General features: G+C 39.8%; 1 protein-coding gene across 2 annotated transcripts in view; it reads left to right on the top strand.

Annotated features, from left to right (window-relative positions):
- Positions 1-17,985, top strand: part of Sfmbt2 (Scm like with four mbt domains 2) — a 131,775-nt gene that overhangs the window by 86,842 nt on the left and 26,948 nt on the right. For both annotated transcript variants that reach the window (XM_090318857.1, XM_090318859.1), the window contains 3 exons: positions 4,681-4,763; positions 8,096-8,222; positions 17,378-17,491. In XM_090318857.1, the coding sequence (XP_090174983.1) occupies positions 4,681-4,763; positions 8,096-8,222; positions 17,378-17,491 (324 nt within the window). The remainder of the gene's footprint in view (positions 1-4,680; positions 4,764-8,095; positions 8,223-17,377; positions 17,492-17,985) is intronic.

Here is a 17,985-nt window from a genome sequence, read left to right as displayed (position 1 = left end):
AACCCAAAGGCTGGGAATCCTGCGGTGGAATTTTTTGAACGTCGTTCCTTGCTTAATTCATATGTAAAAGGGGAAGCTTTTTAAAAAAATCAGTTAGTTATATTCTAAGGTTTATTTTTAGGATATGTAGGATTTATTGTCTTGTTGCCAGATGATTTCACATGTTTTCCAGGAATTAATTACAGTGTTGAGATTTCCTTTAAAAACCATGAACACTGCTTGCACTTATGAGCTTACATGTCCCTAAATAATATTGAGAAGCAGCTGAAGAAAGAAGCCCATCTGGTGCTGAAGGAGAGACCAAAGAGCACACATCTTTCAAGGCATTGTTTTGGCTCTATTGCTATTAAAATTTAAATATATACATATATATCCCCAGACTTTAGGGACACGGTATATAAACTAAAGCAGATGAGGGAATTTCAGTAGCTTTCTTTAAGTGTGTTCCCTGTTAAGCAAAGGATAGAATCTTTGAAATTTGATTCCATTAATTTAAACCCAGAAAACAAATAATGTGTTAATCTTGGAGGTCCTATTAAAACTTTAGATGGAACGAATTCATAAACAGTGAAAGGAAGGAGAAAGGTGTATAGGTTATCAGTTGTGGTATAATTAAATTATGTCATTAGCTGTCACAACATGTCATATGAATGATTGTAGACTTAGAAGAGGAGGAGTTCTGTCTTGCCAGGATCTTCTGTAAGAAGTGTTCAATTTCTTTTGTAAAACCATGGGACCACAGTGTGAAGCAAATGGCTTATTTTAGCCTTTTGCTTTGTCTCTGAGCTGGCTGTTTAGTAGACACATTTACTTAACATATTATAGGAAGTAGAAGTATATTTTAATGATCACTTGAACATACCATGAATCCTAATTCATACTCTTTTTCTAAAGACAAACCTTAGCACCCTCTGGTGCCCTTAGTTCATTCTGTCATCTGTTTTAGTTCAGAAAGGGCAGAAAGAATGAGACATCCCTTCTTTCAAAAGATGGTCATGTTTTACCATGTTTGACTCAGACCTTTAATAAAAGAACTAAACTATAGATACAGGTGAAGACTTTGAGTCCTCTGGGAATCATGTCGATATTTCCAGGAACAGGTTGTATACTGTGTCCGGATCTGACTGTGTGTTTTTATGACCATTTCAGCTCAGGTGACTATTAAGTTCCATCTCGTTACTGTCGTCACCTGTCTTCCTTTAGTTCAATCTCACAGTCAGCTTTATCACATCAGAACATGAGCTACACACATTCCTCCAGTCCTTTGACCGACCAGTATTCTCCCACCTCACTGGATGTCAAGGCCACGTCCATGGCAGTGGCTGACGGTTCCCCTTGATCTGAACTTCACCACCCTATCTAGTCTCATGTTGTCAATGGCCTCCTACAATTTGTTCCAGCCACCACACCATGATGTCGTTTCTACATCATGGTAGTGTATCCGCCCCTTAAGACTTATGCATCCTGTTTGCTCTGCTATCCTGTTTGCATGGCTATTTGAGCAAACAGCCTGATGGGAAGAAATGCATTAGTCACTATCTGGGTTGTTGCCATCCTTCCTGTAACCCCGTGTATTACAAGAACTCCCGTGTAAGGCAATGCACAGCCTGAGAAAGACCTGCTCTGGAATGGACAGACAGCTCCTAGAGCCGGTTCTGCCTGGCCAGCTCTCTGCAATTGCACTTCCTCAGCCATGGATGTTTGGCCATGTGGATGTTTGTCCCTGGAAGAAATGCCACTGGGTGTTAGATCTCATTGGGTAGTCAGAGACTATTTGATTATTTTCAAAGCAATGAAGTCATAAGCTTGAAAGGGAAGAGATGAGCTTTCAAGAGTGGTGTACCAATGCTTGCTGGGTGAACCAAGGATTCTGAGTCAAAATTGAAAGCCTGCTCCGAGAATGGATGTTTTGTTATGTTATATATTTTGGTCTTAGATAAGCTTGATATTTCCACACACTGAGTCATACTTCAATCATATTATAAAGAAGAGCAAAGATATTTTTACTAAGTAATTTTTGTTATTTAAATCATTTTATGTTTATTATCGACAACCTGAAAAATTCAGAGATTAAAAAAAACAAATAACACCACCAACAAAGACCCCCAAGTAACCACAAGTCTGCACCAATTGTCTCCATTTTTATTAAGGTTTCCTTTAATTTTTCTGATTGTTGCTTATTTTTATATTCATCTGCATTAAATTTGCAGCAGTCTGTTCTTCCCCCCCCCAACAAGTTTCACAGCATTCTGTGAACTAGATAAACTTGGATACTTCTCAGCACTTCGTGTGCATAGAAAAAAATACTCGAGTACCTTTCTCTTCCACAAGGGTTACCAATCATAATGGCCAAAGTACCTTAATGTCTCACAGTTTTTCGGGTCATTTTTTTTAATAGGATAAGTTCCCAGAAGTTAAGTTGTTCAGTCAAAGGGCATGAGTGTATTTATTTATTGTCAAATACTTTTTCAAAGTATTTGAATCATCTGTTTGTACTGCCAAGAGAAATATTTGCAAGGGAAGCTGGTTTATGTCAATGAATTTCTACCATAAGAAAAGAGATTATCAACCTCTTCCCTTTTGGGTCTGGAACACATGGAATTTGATTCAGAATAAACACTAATAAAGTCTTAAATAACTCTAATGGCTATGGTTTAACAATCTCCTAGGGAAGCTTGCTGCAAATTTTAATAGCCCAAGGGGTTTTATTTCCCTTTATTTTCTTTTCTCCACCCTTTCCCCCCCCTCCCTCCAGGCTGAAAACATGTTTTCCTGGCTACAGCCTCAGCATTTCTTGTGCTGTCTTTGTTGATTAATGAGTATAATTGACCCCTCTTGTCTCTATTATACAATCCGTGGCATTTTGTTTTTATGTAGCAGTTATTTTCTGAGCTGTCACAAAACTGCTTTACAAAGAGAGCTCATTATCTTCCCAAAGGAAAAGAATTTTTAACTGATGGAATGAATAAGGCTCCCTGAGAGGAGGAGGAGGAGGAGGAGGAAGAAAAGTCTAAGCCGTTCCAACATTTAAGCCAATGAGTGAATTTTAGAGGCTGAATAATTAATTGTTGCTTAGATAATACCCAGCAAGACTTGATTGTATGTAAAAATTATTAGATTAAAAATGGCTCCCTGCAGACACTCTCAAAGCTTGGATATATAGAAGAATTGAATGCAGATCTAAGAAAACACACAGAGGGTGACATTTTAAAGCCCATTAAAAGTTGGCTGTTCAAGCCCAGCTAAATGTCTATTTGTAAGAAATTGGGGTGACTTTTTTTTTGTTATTTGTGGGACTTGAATTCTGGGCCTGAGCATTGTCCCCAAGCTCTTCAGCAGAACACTACCATCCTACCCGTTAAGCCACAGCACCACTTCCTGGTTTTCTGGTGGTTAGTTATTGGAGATAAGAGTTTCATGGACTTTAGTGCCTGGGCTGGCTTTGAACCTCCATCCTCAGCTCTCGGCTTCTTGGACAGCTAGGATTGCAGGTGTGATCTACCCCACCTGGCAGCGACTTGTTTTTAATGTATGTCCCAGTACTGGGGCTTGAGCACAGGGTCTTGTGCTTTCAATTGGCATTTTCTCTCAAGTTTACTTCCATGGATGACTTCTACATAAGTAGATGTCGGCTTTACAGAAGACTCAAATATTATATGAGCATCCCAAAATGTTTTGCATGTTGGTGGGAGAGGGGGCTTCAACTCAGGCACTGGAAGACAAACCTACACTTCCAACTTTCTGCTGGTTAATCAGAGTCATGGATTTATCTGCAGGGATTGGCTTCACATAGCAATGCTCAGATCTCAGTCTCCCGAGTACCTAGGATTACAGGTGTGAGCCATGAGCGCTGAGTTTTGGTTTTTTGTTTTTTTTTTCTGATTTATGATTCAGAACTTTTCTCTCATCTCCTTTAAATCTTTCCATGGTTTTCATGGTGGGTGTATATTGTACAATGCCATTCCCTCCTTTAAAAATGGTGTCAGTAAATGAAGCAAGCAAACAGACATAGGTAGGAGATGTATTTAATTAAATTCAGTGTATGTGAACAGCTGCTTCTCAGGCTCCTCCCAGAATCTCAGATCTTCCCCCAAAGCATCAAACCAGAGAGGCCCCTGTGTTCCCTCTCATTTCCTCCTTTTCAGCAGTACAAGTCGAAGGAAAAGTTTACCTTCATTCCTCCTCTTCCTTCTTTTCTTGGATGTTTTGTCTCCCCTACCTTTATTCCTGTATTTGCTCTCTGCTGTTCATTTGGATTACATTTTTAAGTTACCTCTTCTGTTTCTATTTCCCTATGTAGTGAAAGGTTGGAAGCATTGTTTATGTCTGAAAAATGGATTGTAACAATATATTTGTATTATCTTCTTTCTCAGTTGTTCTCCCTGATAGTAAATCTCCCCTGGTAAGAGCCACTGCAGGTCAGTAGGTGAGGTCCATCCTTTCTCACCTGATTTCAGGTACAGCCTTAGGATCATGAAGGTATATCTTGCCTGTATTCAGTGTATTACAGTTTCTAATTTGTCTCACTCAGCCCTCCTCAAACCTGATAGGACTCTTAGGCTTGTCTTCCAGTGGCCTAGCGGTGACCACTTTCTTGTTCTAGTCACTCACCCATGTGAGGGTTGGTCATTTGCCTGGCACTTAGCGCAGCTAATGATATCTATGTTTTGTCATTCACAGGTTATGCTGGCCAGGACTTTGACTGGGCAGATTATCATAAGCAGCATGCAGCAGAGGAAGCACCTCCCTTCTGTTTCAGAAATGTAAGACACTTCCCTTCTCACTCCTTCATACATCATGGATGTTGCTGGCTATACAGTTCATAAGGTGCTGTCTATCCAGATCACAGAACCTTCAGAGTGTCTCAACAGTTTACCTTTGGCTATTGTAGCAGATTAACTAGTGAATGTATAGTGGCTTGAACCTGTTAAAGGTTTATTTATTGCTTATAGAATGTATCAAGATGGTCCTGACTAGCGGGTGGTTCTCCTTTTGGAGAGATGTGGGCTAGACTTAGCACTTGAGATAGACAAAGAAGAAAAGATCAGCAGGATGAAATCCTGGGTTCTAACTACAGTAGTCTAATAGTGTCATATATTATGTGGCTTTACCTTCTATGAGGAGACTTAATCTCTCAGCGGTTGTAAGTGATGTCAAAAATAATAAATGGATCGTGGCTAAGAGCTACTATAATCCTTACTTTGATTCCATACTGTGGAAGGCAGTGCAAATTGCAGTGCGTGGTAGCCATCTGCACTATATCAGAGGATATGTCCTTAATGTTTGTGATAGCAGCACAAGTGTGTGTGTGTGTGTGTGTGTGTGTGTGTGTGTGTGTGTGTGTTTGCATGTTTGCACATTTACACAAGGCAAACTCTTGTCAGACTTGTTTCTGAGCTTGAGGTCCTGGCACTGAGTCAGCCCTGAAGTCATTTCTACCACACGATCACAGAATGTGGAAAACCAGAGAGGAAAGGGTCTGCTTAGTGGTGGAAGCACAGGATTGAGTAGAAGTCAAACTCAGATTGCAGAAGGTGAAGAGGACTGACATGTCCTCATAAACCAGGAGGAAATGAATGTCAGAGTTGGAAATTGTCCCTGCAGTATGGAAGAACTGCATGGCATGTGTTTAAATGATGAGGAGCAAAGGCATCAGCCTCTGAGCCTTTAGGCTTATTAAGTGCTGTGACACCTTACTGGACCTGAGTGGGGTAACACTGATGTTACCATCTCAGAATCAACTGCCTAGCTGTCTTTCATTTACACCTGTGAGCACCCCAAAGACCATTCGAGTTTGTGCTTTCTTGTGCCTTCCCAGAGTCTTCAGTCATGGGGAAGGGAATTTTTACATAATCCCTTTGTTCTGTACTTAGGGAATGACTACATAGTTCCACTAAAGTTTCTGCTGCTGCCTCCTCTTCCTTCCTCTCCACTCTCCTCCAGCCTTCCTCCTCTCCCCTCCCCCTCCCTCTTCTTTTTTCTTTCTGTCTTTGGCTTTCATTGCACCAGGATTTGCCAAAGCGGCTTTTAATTGTGGAGCAAGAAGTCACATAGTCAGTTGGCATCTGTGTTTTCCAGATTTAGCCACCAAGATTAAATCTGCTTTAATGAGTGTGCTTGTGTATTCATTAGGAATGGCTTTGTTTTCTGGCTCACTGTTTATTTTAATAGGCAGAGCTGTTGTCTGCCTATTGGCATATGCATTGCATTGTTGTTACTAGTCTGCTACAAGTGTTCTTTAATGGAATGTCTATTATGAATTCACTTTTTAATCACACATCTCGTGTGTACTACAAGTGAGCTGGTATAGAATTGGATGCTTGGAAGACATTTCCCCCGGGATGTTTAACAATCAGAGGCAGTTATGAAATGGATTGGCACAGCCAAATGCTTAGTAAAATAAACTCAGAGGTAGCAGTTTTGCTATTGATCCTTTAGAAATTACCCTCAAGCAGTGAGTTGAAATGAAAATAGGTTTGGCGGTGGTAGCTTTCCTTTATTAAGTAGATGAAATGCATTTGAACTTACTTAAAGGTTTTTCAAGCAGCCTATTGAGTTGTATTATCAGGAAGAAGCTCAATATATAATATGTGTGGATAAGACAAGATGACTTGCAGAAAAAATAAATCCAACTAGGAAAAAAATTCTCTGCTTGCTTCTGTATTTCCAATAAGACATAAAGAAAAGAGAAAATTGATTTTTTAACATGCAATGTGTGGTTTTCTTCTGATTACATAAAGATATGATCGCAGTTTACAACTTGTTTTTGTAGAAAGACACAAATATGATTTACGTACTTTCAATTCTTTTCACAAGTCGGAAGGTTGTTGGTTCTGTTACTTACAGGAGTCAGTTTATATCAGTTTATATACCTCAAAGATGTGTTGCTATAGTATTGTAACATCTAATTATAATTCATAGTAATGGATGATTTAGGAAGATTTCATATCATTTATTTAAAAATAGTAATAGGGAAGGAATTTTGCTTCTAGTATTGACTGAGGAAACTCACTCTGAATTGACCCTTCTTAAGCAATAATTCCAGACAAAGTACTGAAAACAAATACACAAAGTGACTGCAGAGTGCATTGAAGCAAGCTGTTCTAGAGAGAAGCAAGTGGTTGGACAAGAAGAAGTGGCATGGCTTTGTTTTCTCAGTTTTTAGTCTTGGGCTTAAGCACAGCTAGAGGTGTCAACTTGGGGAAAGACTTAAAAGCATGATAGAATACTCACATGCTTGTCTGCCCTGATTAGCCAGAGTCCAGAATTTTGGCAACCAAAGATACTGAAAAATGAGAGATGTTTCAGACAAGGGAAACTGCAAATTCTAGATAAAAATGCTACTTGCATGTGTGACTGATCTTTGAGTTGTGTATGTGCCAAGTGGCCTAGTTAAGAGATGAAAGCAGAGAACTAAGATTTGGGCTCTCCTTCAAGAGTTTATAATCAAACTGTCTGACTCATCAGTCAGTAGTAGAAATACAAGTTAGTGATATACCACTAGATACTTATTAGAATGGCTAAAAGTTTAAAAATGTTAAAATACCAATTGCTGGTGAGGTCTTCTAGCATCTGGAACACACAACATCCTGCCAGTGGTAATGCAAAGTGGTGGAAGCCACTTTGGAAGAGAACTTGGCAGTTTCTTCAAAGGATAACCATACATTTACCATCTAGTCCAACAATCCTCTTTCCAAAGAAACAGAAGCTTAGTGTTAAGGGACGAACTGGGTCCCTCACAATTCATGCGATCCAGTCTTCATCCTCTCCTCCCACCTTTGCTCAGTGTATATTTAGAGACTGGATCTTTGAAAAAGTAATTCAGCCCACATGGGAGCCCAGAATGGAGGTGCACATTAGTTATCAATGAAATTAGGGTGCATGTAGGACTGGAAAAGAGAATGTATGTGTATTCTCCTTTCATAAATATTAGTAACCCTCCATGTACTAAACATAGTTCTAATTTCTGGGTTTCAAGAACCAAGCTGACATGCCTCTCTCCTCAAAGTCACTTGCAAATGTTCTTCACCCCATGGCCATCTGTGTGGCTGTCCTGTCAGGCGCTGGCTCAGTGCTGGTTCTGTTTTCCTTTTAGACATCATTTAGTCGGGGTTTCACCAAGAACATGAAGCTCGAAGCTGTGAATCCCAGGAATCCCGGAGAACTGTGCGTGGCCTCCGTGATCAGTGTGAAGGGACGGTTGCTGTGGCTCCACTTGGAAGGTAGGTGCAATTCATGAGCACCTGGAAGAATGTGGGGACCCCTTCTTGCCCCCGGCTCTGGAAAGGTCAGGGTGTGGGAGAATTCGGCGCTCAGAATTGCCCCTTTGTTTCCCTTCTGATTAAACAGATTTTAAATTATTCAGTGTTCTTAAATAAGTGAAACTAATCAAATACAAATGCATTCCAAGCTGCTCCTCTTAACTAATAATTTCATGTAATGAAATGCCGGTGAGATAATTATGTTTGGAACACACTGGTCTTTTTGCATCTATGATTATGAAAGCTAATGTCACAATTAAATTAATATGAGTCACTAAAAATTGGTAGTTGAGGGCTCAGTTATTATAAGAGTCAAATAATATGTTTGCATTTTAATATGAATAATAACCTTTATTTCTTATGTAGATCTTTAATTTTCCCTTGAAATACTAACTGGGTGGGGGCTAAATACCTCCCCAGATGGTTAATAAATAAGATGTACTTTGCAGTCAGTAGTATTGAAACTGCTTTTTGTAGCTACACTTTACAAGTATACAGAACATTCACAGAATAACATGTTTTGTGAATAGAACCAAGATCAAACTTTTGATGTAGCTAGAATGTTGATTTTTTCCAGATATTATCTTTTTAATGAGAAATAATTAAAAGGAATCTAATCCTTCATGTTTCCCCATAACTTTAATTCTTTGTTTTTCTAAGATTTCACAGAACTCTGAATTTAATGAGAATATGCATGCCAAAGAAAAAAAAAAGATAGGAGTTGAACAGTGTTGTCAGTTCTCTTGGTCTCTGCATAATTTAAATTGTACAGCATACTCATGAGGTAGAAAGTTTGGAAGGAAGGTCTAGCATTAGTGTTTTTTTAAACTTTTTTTCATATATTTTTTATTGTAATTAATAGAAGGGTTACATGATATTTGCCAGATAGATCGTGCATTATTTCCCATACATTGATACCCTTTCACATGTCTTGGTTTGGCCTAGTGGTAAGAGTGCTTGCCTAGCATGCATGAAGACCCGGGTTCGATTCCTCAGCACCCCACATACATAGAAAAAAGCCAGAAGTGGTGCTGTGGCTCAAGTGGTAGAGCGCTGGCCTTGAGAAAGCCCAAGGACTGAGCTCAAGCCACAGGACTGGCAAAAAAAAAATAGCATTAGTGTTTTAAATCATCTCATCCCTGTTTTCTCCACCATCAAATTAAAAAAATGTTTGCAGAGTTCTTAGATGGGGGCTTAGAACCTCATGAATATCACACCTTATAGATAGAAAAATGTAGAGAATAGTCATTGCTGATGTTCGATGGTTAATTTCCCAGAAAGTATTGCTGTGCTTAGTTCCAAAATCAAATTTGGAATAAATAGCAATTCCTAAGGGTTTTTTGCTTAGTGAATTTTTAGTAGCATGGCTTCCTGAAATCAACCAAAGATAGACAGAATGGTGATATTTTTTGCAGTTACAGGAAGAGAACATGACTTTGTTTTCATTGCTACATAAAGAGTTGCATCAACTGCTTTTGGAGACACATGATGCCTTCTGTGTTTCTAATTACTAAATTTAACTTGTTATTTAACACTATGCTAAGCCATGTTAATGAGATTGGAGTCTCTCTTGCATTATTAATTTGGAAACCAAATTGATAAAGTTAGAAGCCCGTGTTTCATGGTTATTATTTAGCACATGATGAGTAAAATTCTTTGGCAGTCATTATTTATTTAGCAGTTTCTACTTTCAGTGTGTTTTACAGCTGTTAATTACCTAACACAAACAGCAGCAAGTGTGTCCTGATTTTCAGAGAGAGGAAATCTTGCGAAGCCATTAAGATCTGCCTGGGGTTCCTGTCATCCTGGTTGACATTTTCTCTGACACTTAATTCCCTTGACTTGGTAGCTTCCCCTTCTGACAGAGGAGTGCTGAGCAGTGTGGATGAATATTTAACACTTTTGGCAGCACTTCCTCCTTTTGCTGGTCTCCTTCAGATATAAAGTTTCTGTTTTGTAGCCAGAAAGGAAAGGACATCCGCATGTTAGCTTTCTTGCTGCTGTTGCTGTCTGCTTTGACATTAGGAAACAAGTCCGATAAGAGACTGTCCAATTATGTATTCAGTTCTATATATTCCCATTTACATATACTTCCATTTATGCTTACATGCTTATGAACACACTGTTGAGTGTTTTCTACTGAACATTATTTATTGACTATTATTTAGTGTTTGTTATTGGTCCAAATCATTTATATGTTTCGTCACTTAAAAAATGCATTATGCACAATGTAAAAATCCATCCTGTCTCCTTGATCTTGCTTGAACTTTGATTTTGTTCTGGATTTAGTGCTTAGTACTTACTTATCTTTTCAAGTGACACCTTAATCACACTTATTTATTGTTATTTTACATATATATGTACACATGAATGCACTCACACACACACTACAGTTTCTCAATCCTGAGGATAAAATGATAAGCATTTATTATGGTTACATTGTGGCTGTTAAATTATTTTATATGAGGATGTTAAATGATATGATTCTGATTAGCGACCATTTATTTGACCCTTTAAAATTAGAATGTACTTTGTAAGGATTTTATTCGTTGTTGTTATGTGTTACATTGATTTGAAGTCTTCCAGCATGTGACTGAGTACGTCTAGATAGTAAAACGATCATTTCTAGTTAATGTTTGACCTAAGTCTCTCTAAAGGCCTGTTCTGCGGCAACAGAGGCAATGAATAAAATAGGTAAGATTAAAATATTATTTTAGGTGCATATTGGAAAGGAACTGAGTTCTCATAAGCCAGTGACAGTTGAGTAGGCTGTGTGTGATGATGACTCAACATTTGGGAGCAGGCGTCGTGGTTCTTAGTTTAGTGGCAGTATTCCACGGTCAGGAACATTACCCTTAAATACAAGGTGTTTTCCCATCCAGTGCACTGCTCTTAGACATACAGCTGCACACTGGTTTGCTCTCAGGTCTGCCTCCTCACATATCAATCTTCATTTCAGAGTGTTTTATTTTTGTTGAGGAGACAAATATAGCTTGATATTTTACTAGGTCTTGTGGGTCTTGAAGGCTGGAGAGGGCTCACACCTTTGTGTTGCCTTCCTTGTCTCTTCCTGTCAGGTACACTTTCTGAGACATTTCCTGAGTACTTAGCCAACTGTGGATAGAGTGTCCAGAAGGCAAGATACTTGAGACCACCTGTGTTTGGGCTTTTGAATATTTGAGATACATTAATAGATATCTGGGAAGGGGGTGGAATCCAAATCTAAGCTTGAAAGTCATTTATGTTTCCTAGATACCACATAGCCTGAAGGTAATTTTATTTTGCATTCTTTTTAGTAACTGTGCACTTGAAATAAAATTTCGTAGTATCTGATTTCCCATTAGTCGCAGCATGATGACCTCAGAAAGAATCAGGACTTCATAAGGTACTATCAGGGCCTTCTTGTTAACAGTGAGTCAGTTTCTTACTGATTCGAGGCTAAATTCCAGGCTGCTTTCCCGGATATGGGTGTTTGCAGTTGAAAAATCTCTTCGTCTCTGTAAAACATGGCCGATGGTAGCCTACCTCACAGGCTGGTTTTGTAGAAGTGAATTCGTTTTTTTCCCCAGTGCTCAGTGTCCTGGCTGTGAGGTGGGCGTGAGGGCTCAGTGAGGGCACATCATAGCTGACCATAGCTGTAGATCTGTCACTCTGCAGGAGCTCTGGCCCCCTGAGAGAGGACCATGCACTATCTTCGAGCATCTTGTCATTGGTGAGACAAATCATTACACGGGGCTCTGTTTCTGTCTGCACCTCACACCACATGGTGTGTGTACAAGACTTCATGTGCACTTTGCTGAGTAGATACAAGAATTAAACAGTGTACTTCTGAATCAAACAGCCATTTAAGATGTGATAGTCTCTTAAGAACCACTGTTTTCCCACCCGAAGGACGTTTTACGCCCCTAATCTAATGTTCCGAAACTCCTTGATCTAGTTTTCAAAATGCTGGGCTCCGTTCCAGCAATCTACCCTCCACATTATAATCAAACGGAGTCCTAACAAGATGCACATTCCTGCACCCTCCAGGGCCCAGCGTCTCCCAGAGGATTTTTATGCACAGGAGAGTTTGTAAAGTACGCTGGTAGGGCATGGGAACCAGTTGCTTGTGATTCAGAGGGAAAAAAATGCTGGAGCTGACCTCTAGTTTGCAAGACACAAGATGCAGAAAAAATCTCATAAATTTTCTTCAATTTGAGAAAAAGTCAGGTGGTTACTAAGTATTTTGCAAATGCTTGCAAAAATGAAGCAAGGAGATATATAGAAGTGGGAATAATATTATTCCAAGCCGGGGTGGTAGCTTTCAGGTCTTTCAACATGTAGTTTTCATGAGATCGATCAAGCAAAGGGAACAGTCTTTCCTGGACACATGAAAAAGATGCTTAAGATGAAGAGCTACTTATAGAAAGAGACCGTACAGGGTACAGAATTTGTTTCATTCAGGTCAGTGATGTTCCTTTAAGACAGAATGGGCCTTGTATTTAGGTGTCATGGATGAGGGGCTCCTGAAGGCATGGCAGAGGAACAAAAGCAAAGTTGGGGGAGTCTTAGCTGCCATGGTAATGGATGTGACTTCAGAGTGACCACCACATTCTCCAAGATGCTGAAGCCCTGGAGAGAGCCTGAGCCTGCCACTCCAGCCCACAGAGCTGGCATTGATCGGTTCTTTCCCCAGTGATAGGAATTCTGACTTGGGGTGTGGGAAGGAACAGATGGAGAGTGGCTCACTCCCAGGGAAAGAAGCCGGCCTCATGTGCTTTCTAAACCACCCAAATCTAAATCCTGTGCCACCCACTTACTAGTGGCTTCATTTCTTGTACCCCGATGTACACATCCTGAAAATGGGGGTGACCAAGACCCTGTGTTCTACAGTTGTTGTGAGGATTAAACCTATGGAAAAGCATCAGCTGTGTAAGATGTGTTGAAAGTGTTTGTCATTACGAAAACACACACACACACACACACTTAACCTCATCCACACACTTAATTCCATTTCTGCTGTGTTTTTCATACTGTTTTCTCTAACACCCGGATCTTGCTAGTTATGGTTTTGCCCATTGGTATTCTCTAGGAAGTTGGCTGTAGGATAAGGATACTCACAAAGCTTCCGTGTAGCTTGGCATCAGTGGCATGCGAGGTGTGCACCTCCCTCTTCCCATGTCCCACTCGCTCTTGGATAATCTGGCTTACTATTTATTCTTCCTGCCAGTTCTCCTGTCACATCCTTGAGCCCCCGAGCATTTGCTAAGCCTGTTGGCTTTCTGTGGAGGATATCCACACAGTTAGCATGCTCCCTTATGTGCTTCTCACCATTCTTCCCATCCCAGCTTTTCCCTGATGTGAAGAGCCTCCCATTCCCTTACCAAAGAAAATGGAAGTCACTTGCTTTCCTTCTGGTTGACTCTTGGCTTTTCTCCTCTCACATCCCTCCTGCCTGTGGCACCCCTCAAAGCACCTCTAACTCTCCACCTCACCCATGTTTGCCCGCTCTTCTATAGTTTGCTACACGTGAAGTAATTGCATGGTTTTAGGAGTTTGATGGGATTGTGTTGCTAGGAAGGCATTCACACGTCCCCAGTGCCATCTTGCATTCTCCTCTGATGGCGTGGGTAAAGCAGGGCACCAACTCTATTACCACATGCGCGCAGTGCAGCTGGTGGCTTTGAGCTCCAGCAGAGCCCCTGCAGTCACAAGGACAAGTAGGCCTGGTGACTGGTGACCTGAGGACAAAGTCCTGAAGAGATAGGAAATTGCAGGACTATTTTAAGGGTTCCATTGTGATTCTCGCAAGTTTATAGGCTTGTGAATTTGCCCTGGAAGTGTGGAAAGACTTCTTTTAGCAGCGAAGCAATGCAAGGCACTTTTACCATACTTGCTTTTATGAGAACATGCCCTTTATTAAACGGCCCTCAATGGCCATGCCATATTTATGCAATGCTGTATTTATGTATGCGTTGATACAATGCTTGTATGTATGTATGTGTGTATGTATGTGTGTATGTATGCATGAGACTTTTCCTTTCTTCTCTGGATTTCTTTTGTTGTACTGTTATTCTAAAAACCTAGCAGGTTGTGATAATAAAACAGGCAGCTTGTTCACAATGTATCTTTGGTCACAATCAAACCCGCCCCCCCATTCTTACACACCCATCCTTTACCCCCTTGTTTCTTTCCCACTGACACCCAGTGTGTTCATGGGTTGTGTATCTTTGCAAACTTACTTTCTGCACATACAAGTATATGCTATTCTCTCATTTAAAACAGACTGCAGTAGACAGTCTATTCTTGAAGTATAAGATTCTTTCTGCACCCTGTATTTTCTTATGTTTAGAGACCTTTAATTTATATAAAGGGGTTTCTCATTCTTTTTTGCATGATAATCAATCATTTGAAGTTACCCTTTTTTGATGAAGGGATTGTCAGCTTCCTGCTGGGTTTTGAGATGTTCTGAATAAGAATTGTTCAGGTAGGCTCGCTCAGACTGACAGGATGTAGATGGAGGCTGAGATTGAGGATGGTTCTGTGCTTTTCATGAAGGAGTTTTCTATAAAATGATACATATGAGGAAGGAATGATAGAAAGAGTAATGCTGATCAAGAAGCATTATACTCTTAGCCTGACTTATGGAGTTGTAACTTATTTGTACAACTACTTAATTTTTTAAAAAAATCACAAAAAAGAAGATAAACATGATATCTGTTAGTGTTAATGAAATATCTGACTTTTCACATGTAATATTGGTAGTCCTAGAATAAGCAAAAGGTGCATTGCACACATTTTGAATGCATTGTTTTGTAAACTGTGAACCCCCAAATCTTGGAACACAAGAGTGTTATTTAAAAGGCTATTCAGAGTTGGTCCAGATGTATCTAGATTTGTAAAGTTTATAAAAGGAAATAAAGAACTGATATATGGCATTCATAATAGGATTTCAAAACTTTGGGGTTGGTAAAACTTGCCCGAGTGATGAATCCAGCCACATTCCCATTGGTTCTTATGTAATAAATAGGTTTGAGGTAAGAGAAAAGCATGACTATACCTTTTGGAGGAAAGGGTAGCTGACACCTCTTTAACTTATACATAATTTGCTTAATTGGGCAAGAAGCCTGATCAGAAAATTTGAAAGTATTGTAAAGGCATCTGCAATGACTTATGAGTGTACACATTGCACAGAAGTGTATATATGAAAGCATTAATATGAAGTGATGTTTGACCTAACAGAGCAATCAGACATAAAAGTCAACATTTGGGATGGAACTTTTAAGCTATGTAGTCTACGTTATGCTTCCTTTGAAGTGCTGCTTTTCATTTTCTTTATAGCTAAACATAAATCTTGGAATACAGCTGTTTCTAGCAGTTGGATTTAACATTTTGATAAAATTTCTGAGAAACAAATGACATTTTCATGACTCCACAAAGGAGAAAATTAGGGAATATATCCAATGGCTCTTTCTGTTGGAGCTCTGGTGAATTATATACCTTCAGTCACTTTTATGTGATCTTATTCATTTCACTAATACTGGGAATTTTTTTTTACCTTTTAGTCTGTTTTTTAATGACTCATTTTGAATATTATTCTCTATTACTTAAAATCATACAATATGAGGCAGAAACGACTTATCTTCATTGAAAAATAAGCCCTATGGACCTCCTTCCATTTCTTCAATTTACATGCCCTTCAGATCACAGAATCAGCAAATGGGGAGTTAATTTTAATAGGAAATTCAATCATCAAAGGGGAAATTAATATTAATTAACATGTTGGTTAAATATTAAATTAGGAGTCTTCATTAGTCAATGACATACTCAGTTTCTTCCTTAGGATCAGAAGTTGGGATTCATGGAACTGATATTAAGTTAGGAGCCTTTTATGTCGCACATTGCTACTTAGTTTCTGGTAGTCTCAGAGTTCAGGGGAGATGAGGAGATATGAGATAAAATTCATCAGATGTTGCGTGATGACATGCTCGTGTGACTGAGTTTTCTTGGTGTTTTTATCCACGTCTTCAGCAAGGATACCAAAGCACTCTAGATTAAGTGGTCAGAGGCCAAGAGTCACTATCTGTTAATAGAGCTCTTATCTTTTGATTCCTGGTTCAAGATTTCTACCCTCAAAGTGTTTTCTTTCTTTCTTTTTTAAATTCTCTTGAGTACTATCGATTTTGTGTAGGATTTTCTTGTAACTAATGGGCTAGATTCCACATTACTTCTCTCCTTAACTGGCATGCCTTGAAACTTTTGTTATTGCTTAATCCAGATTTCTGGTCCTCTTCAGAATTTCCTGGCTGCGATGCCGATTTATCACAAGAACACACCCTGTGTAATGATGAGGAAGAGATGAGGGGGGGCGAGGGATCCTGCAGAAACAACTAGTGTGTGATGCCTATCACAATCTGAGCTCAAAATGAGTGTCTCTGCTCAATCTGAGGCACTATCCCTCACTGGGGGAATTGCTTCTCTCTCTCTCTCTCTCTCTCTCTCTCTCTCTCTCTCTCTCTCTCTCTCTCTCTCCCCCTCCCTCCCTCCCTCCCTCCCTCCCTCCCTTCCTCCCTCCCTTCCTCCCCCCCTCCCTCTCTCCCTCTCTCCTTCTCTCTCCCCCCCCTCTCCTCCTCCTTCCCTCCCTCCCTCCTTCCCTGCTTTGCCTCAAAGCAGAGCCTCAAGGTAGTAGCTACTCCGAGCTGTGCCTGTAGGCTTTTTAGTTGAAAGTGCTTCTGCACTTGGTATTCAGGGCACTAGTTGTGATGATCTGCACGACCCCAGCCCCTCAACTCGCTGCCACATTTCCTAAGCTTCCTAGCTTCTCTTAGGAGAGGGAATACCACTTCTGCAATATCTGGATCCAGTCCTGGCTTTCCAAGAGTTTTTCTCCTCTCCATTTTCAGGGAAACACAACTTCTCTACACTCACTTTTATCTGAACCCCCTTTGTAGTCTGTTATGTAATTCAAACACTGGTGCCCAGCAGAAGACCACTGACTGCCAAAAAGCCACATTTTCCATGCTGTGATCATTGTTGTTGACACCATCACAGCAATATGTTCCTCTGTCTTACACACCCGCTCCACATCTTCTTCTCTTTCTTTGTTGGTACCTATTATCTTGTCTCTCCCCATGCAGGTCTGCAGAATCCTGTCCCAGAGGTCATTGTCGATGTGGAATCCATGGATATCTTTCCAGTGGGCTGGTGTGAGGCCAATTCCTACCCTTTGACTGCACCACACAAAACATTCTGTAAGTGAGGCCTGTAGAGGGTGGAAAGTATCTATGATCTTGAAGAAACAGACAATTTATAAATAGGCAGGGAATACAAACAGAGGTTTTTAGATGTTTCAGAGAGTATACTTTAAATATCTGCATGAGATGGACAGGACATTTAAATACATCCACAGGTTGAAAAATTAAGAAGGCAGTTGAAATTCGCAAAGAGAGAGCCATTGGAAAACATATCCAAAATCTTTACCAACAGTTTTATATGAAGGCCATTATTTTGATTTGGGGAAAATACTCAAATAGCATAATTTTTGTATTATCAGCCCTTTGAAAAAAATTTTCCTCATATATTTTCTCCTGAAAGACTCATAGTTGGTCTTTGTCATTTATTAAGGTAAATATCAAACCTACACTCAGCACTAAGTGATTGGTGGGATTTCAACTAGACTTTATAAGTAATACGTGTATTATCTCATATCCTTTTGAGCCCAGAAACAACAAACAAGTTTTAATAA

The sequence above is a fragment of the Megascapheus bottae genome, chromosome 26 (genome assembly GCF_031878675.1).
Source record: "Megascapheus bottae isolate mThoBot1 chromosome 26, mThoBot2.hap1, whole genome shotgun sequence".
In the NCBI taxonomy this organism is placed as follows: domain Eukaryota; kingdom Metazoa; phylum Chordata; class Mammalia; order Rodentia; family Geomyidae; genus Megascapheus; species Megascapheus bottae.
The sequence above is the reverse complement of the archived record's forward strand: the minus strand, read 5'-3'. Positions and strand labels throughout refer to the sequence as shown.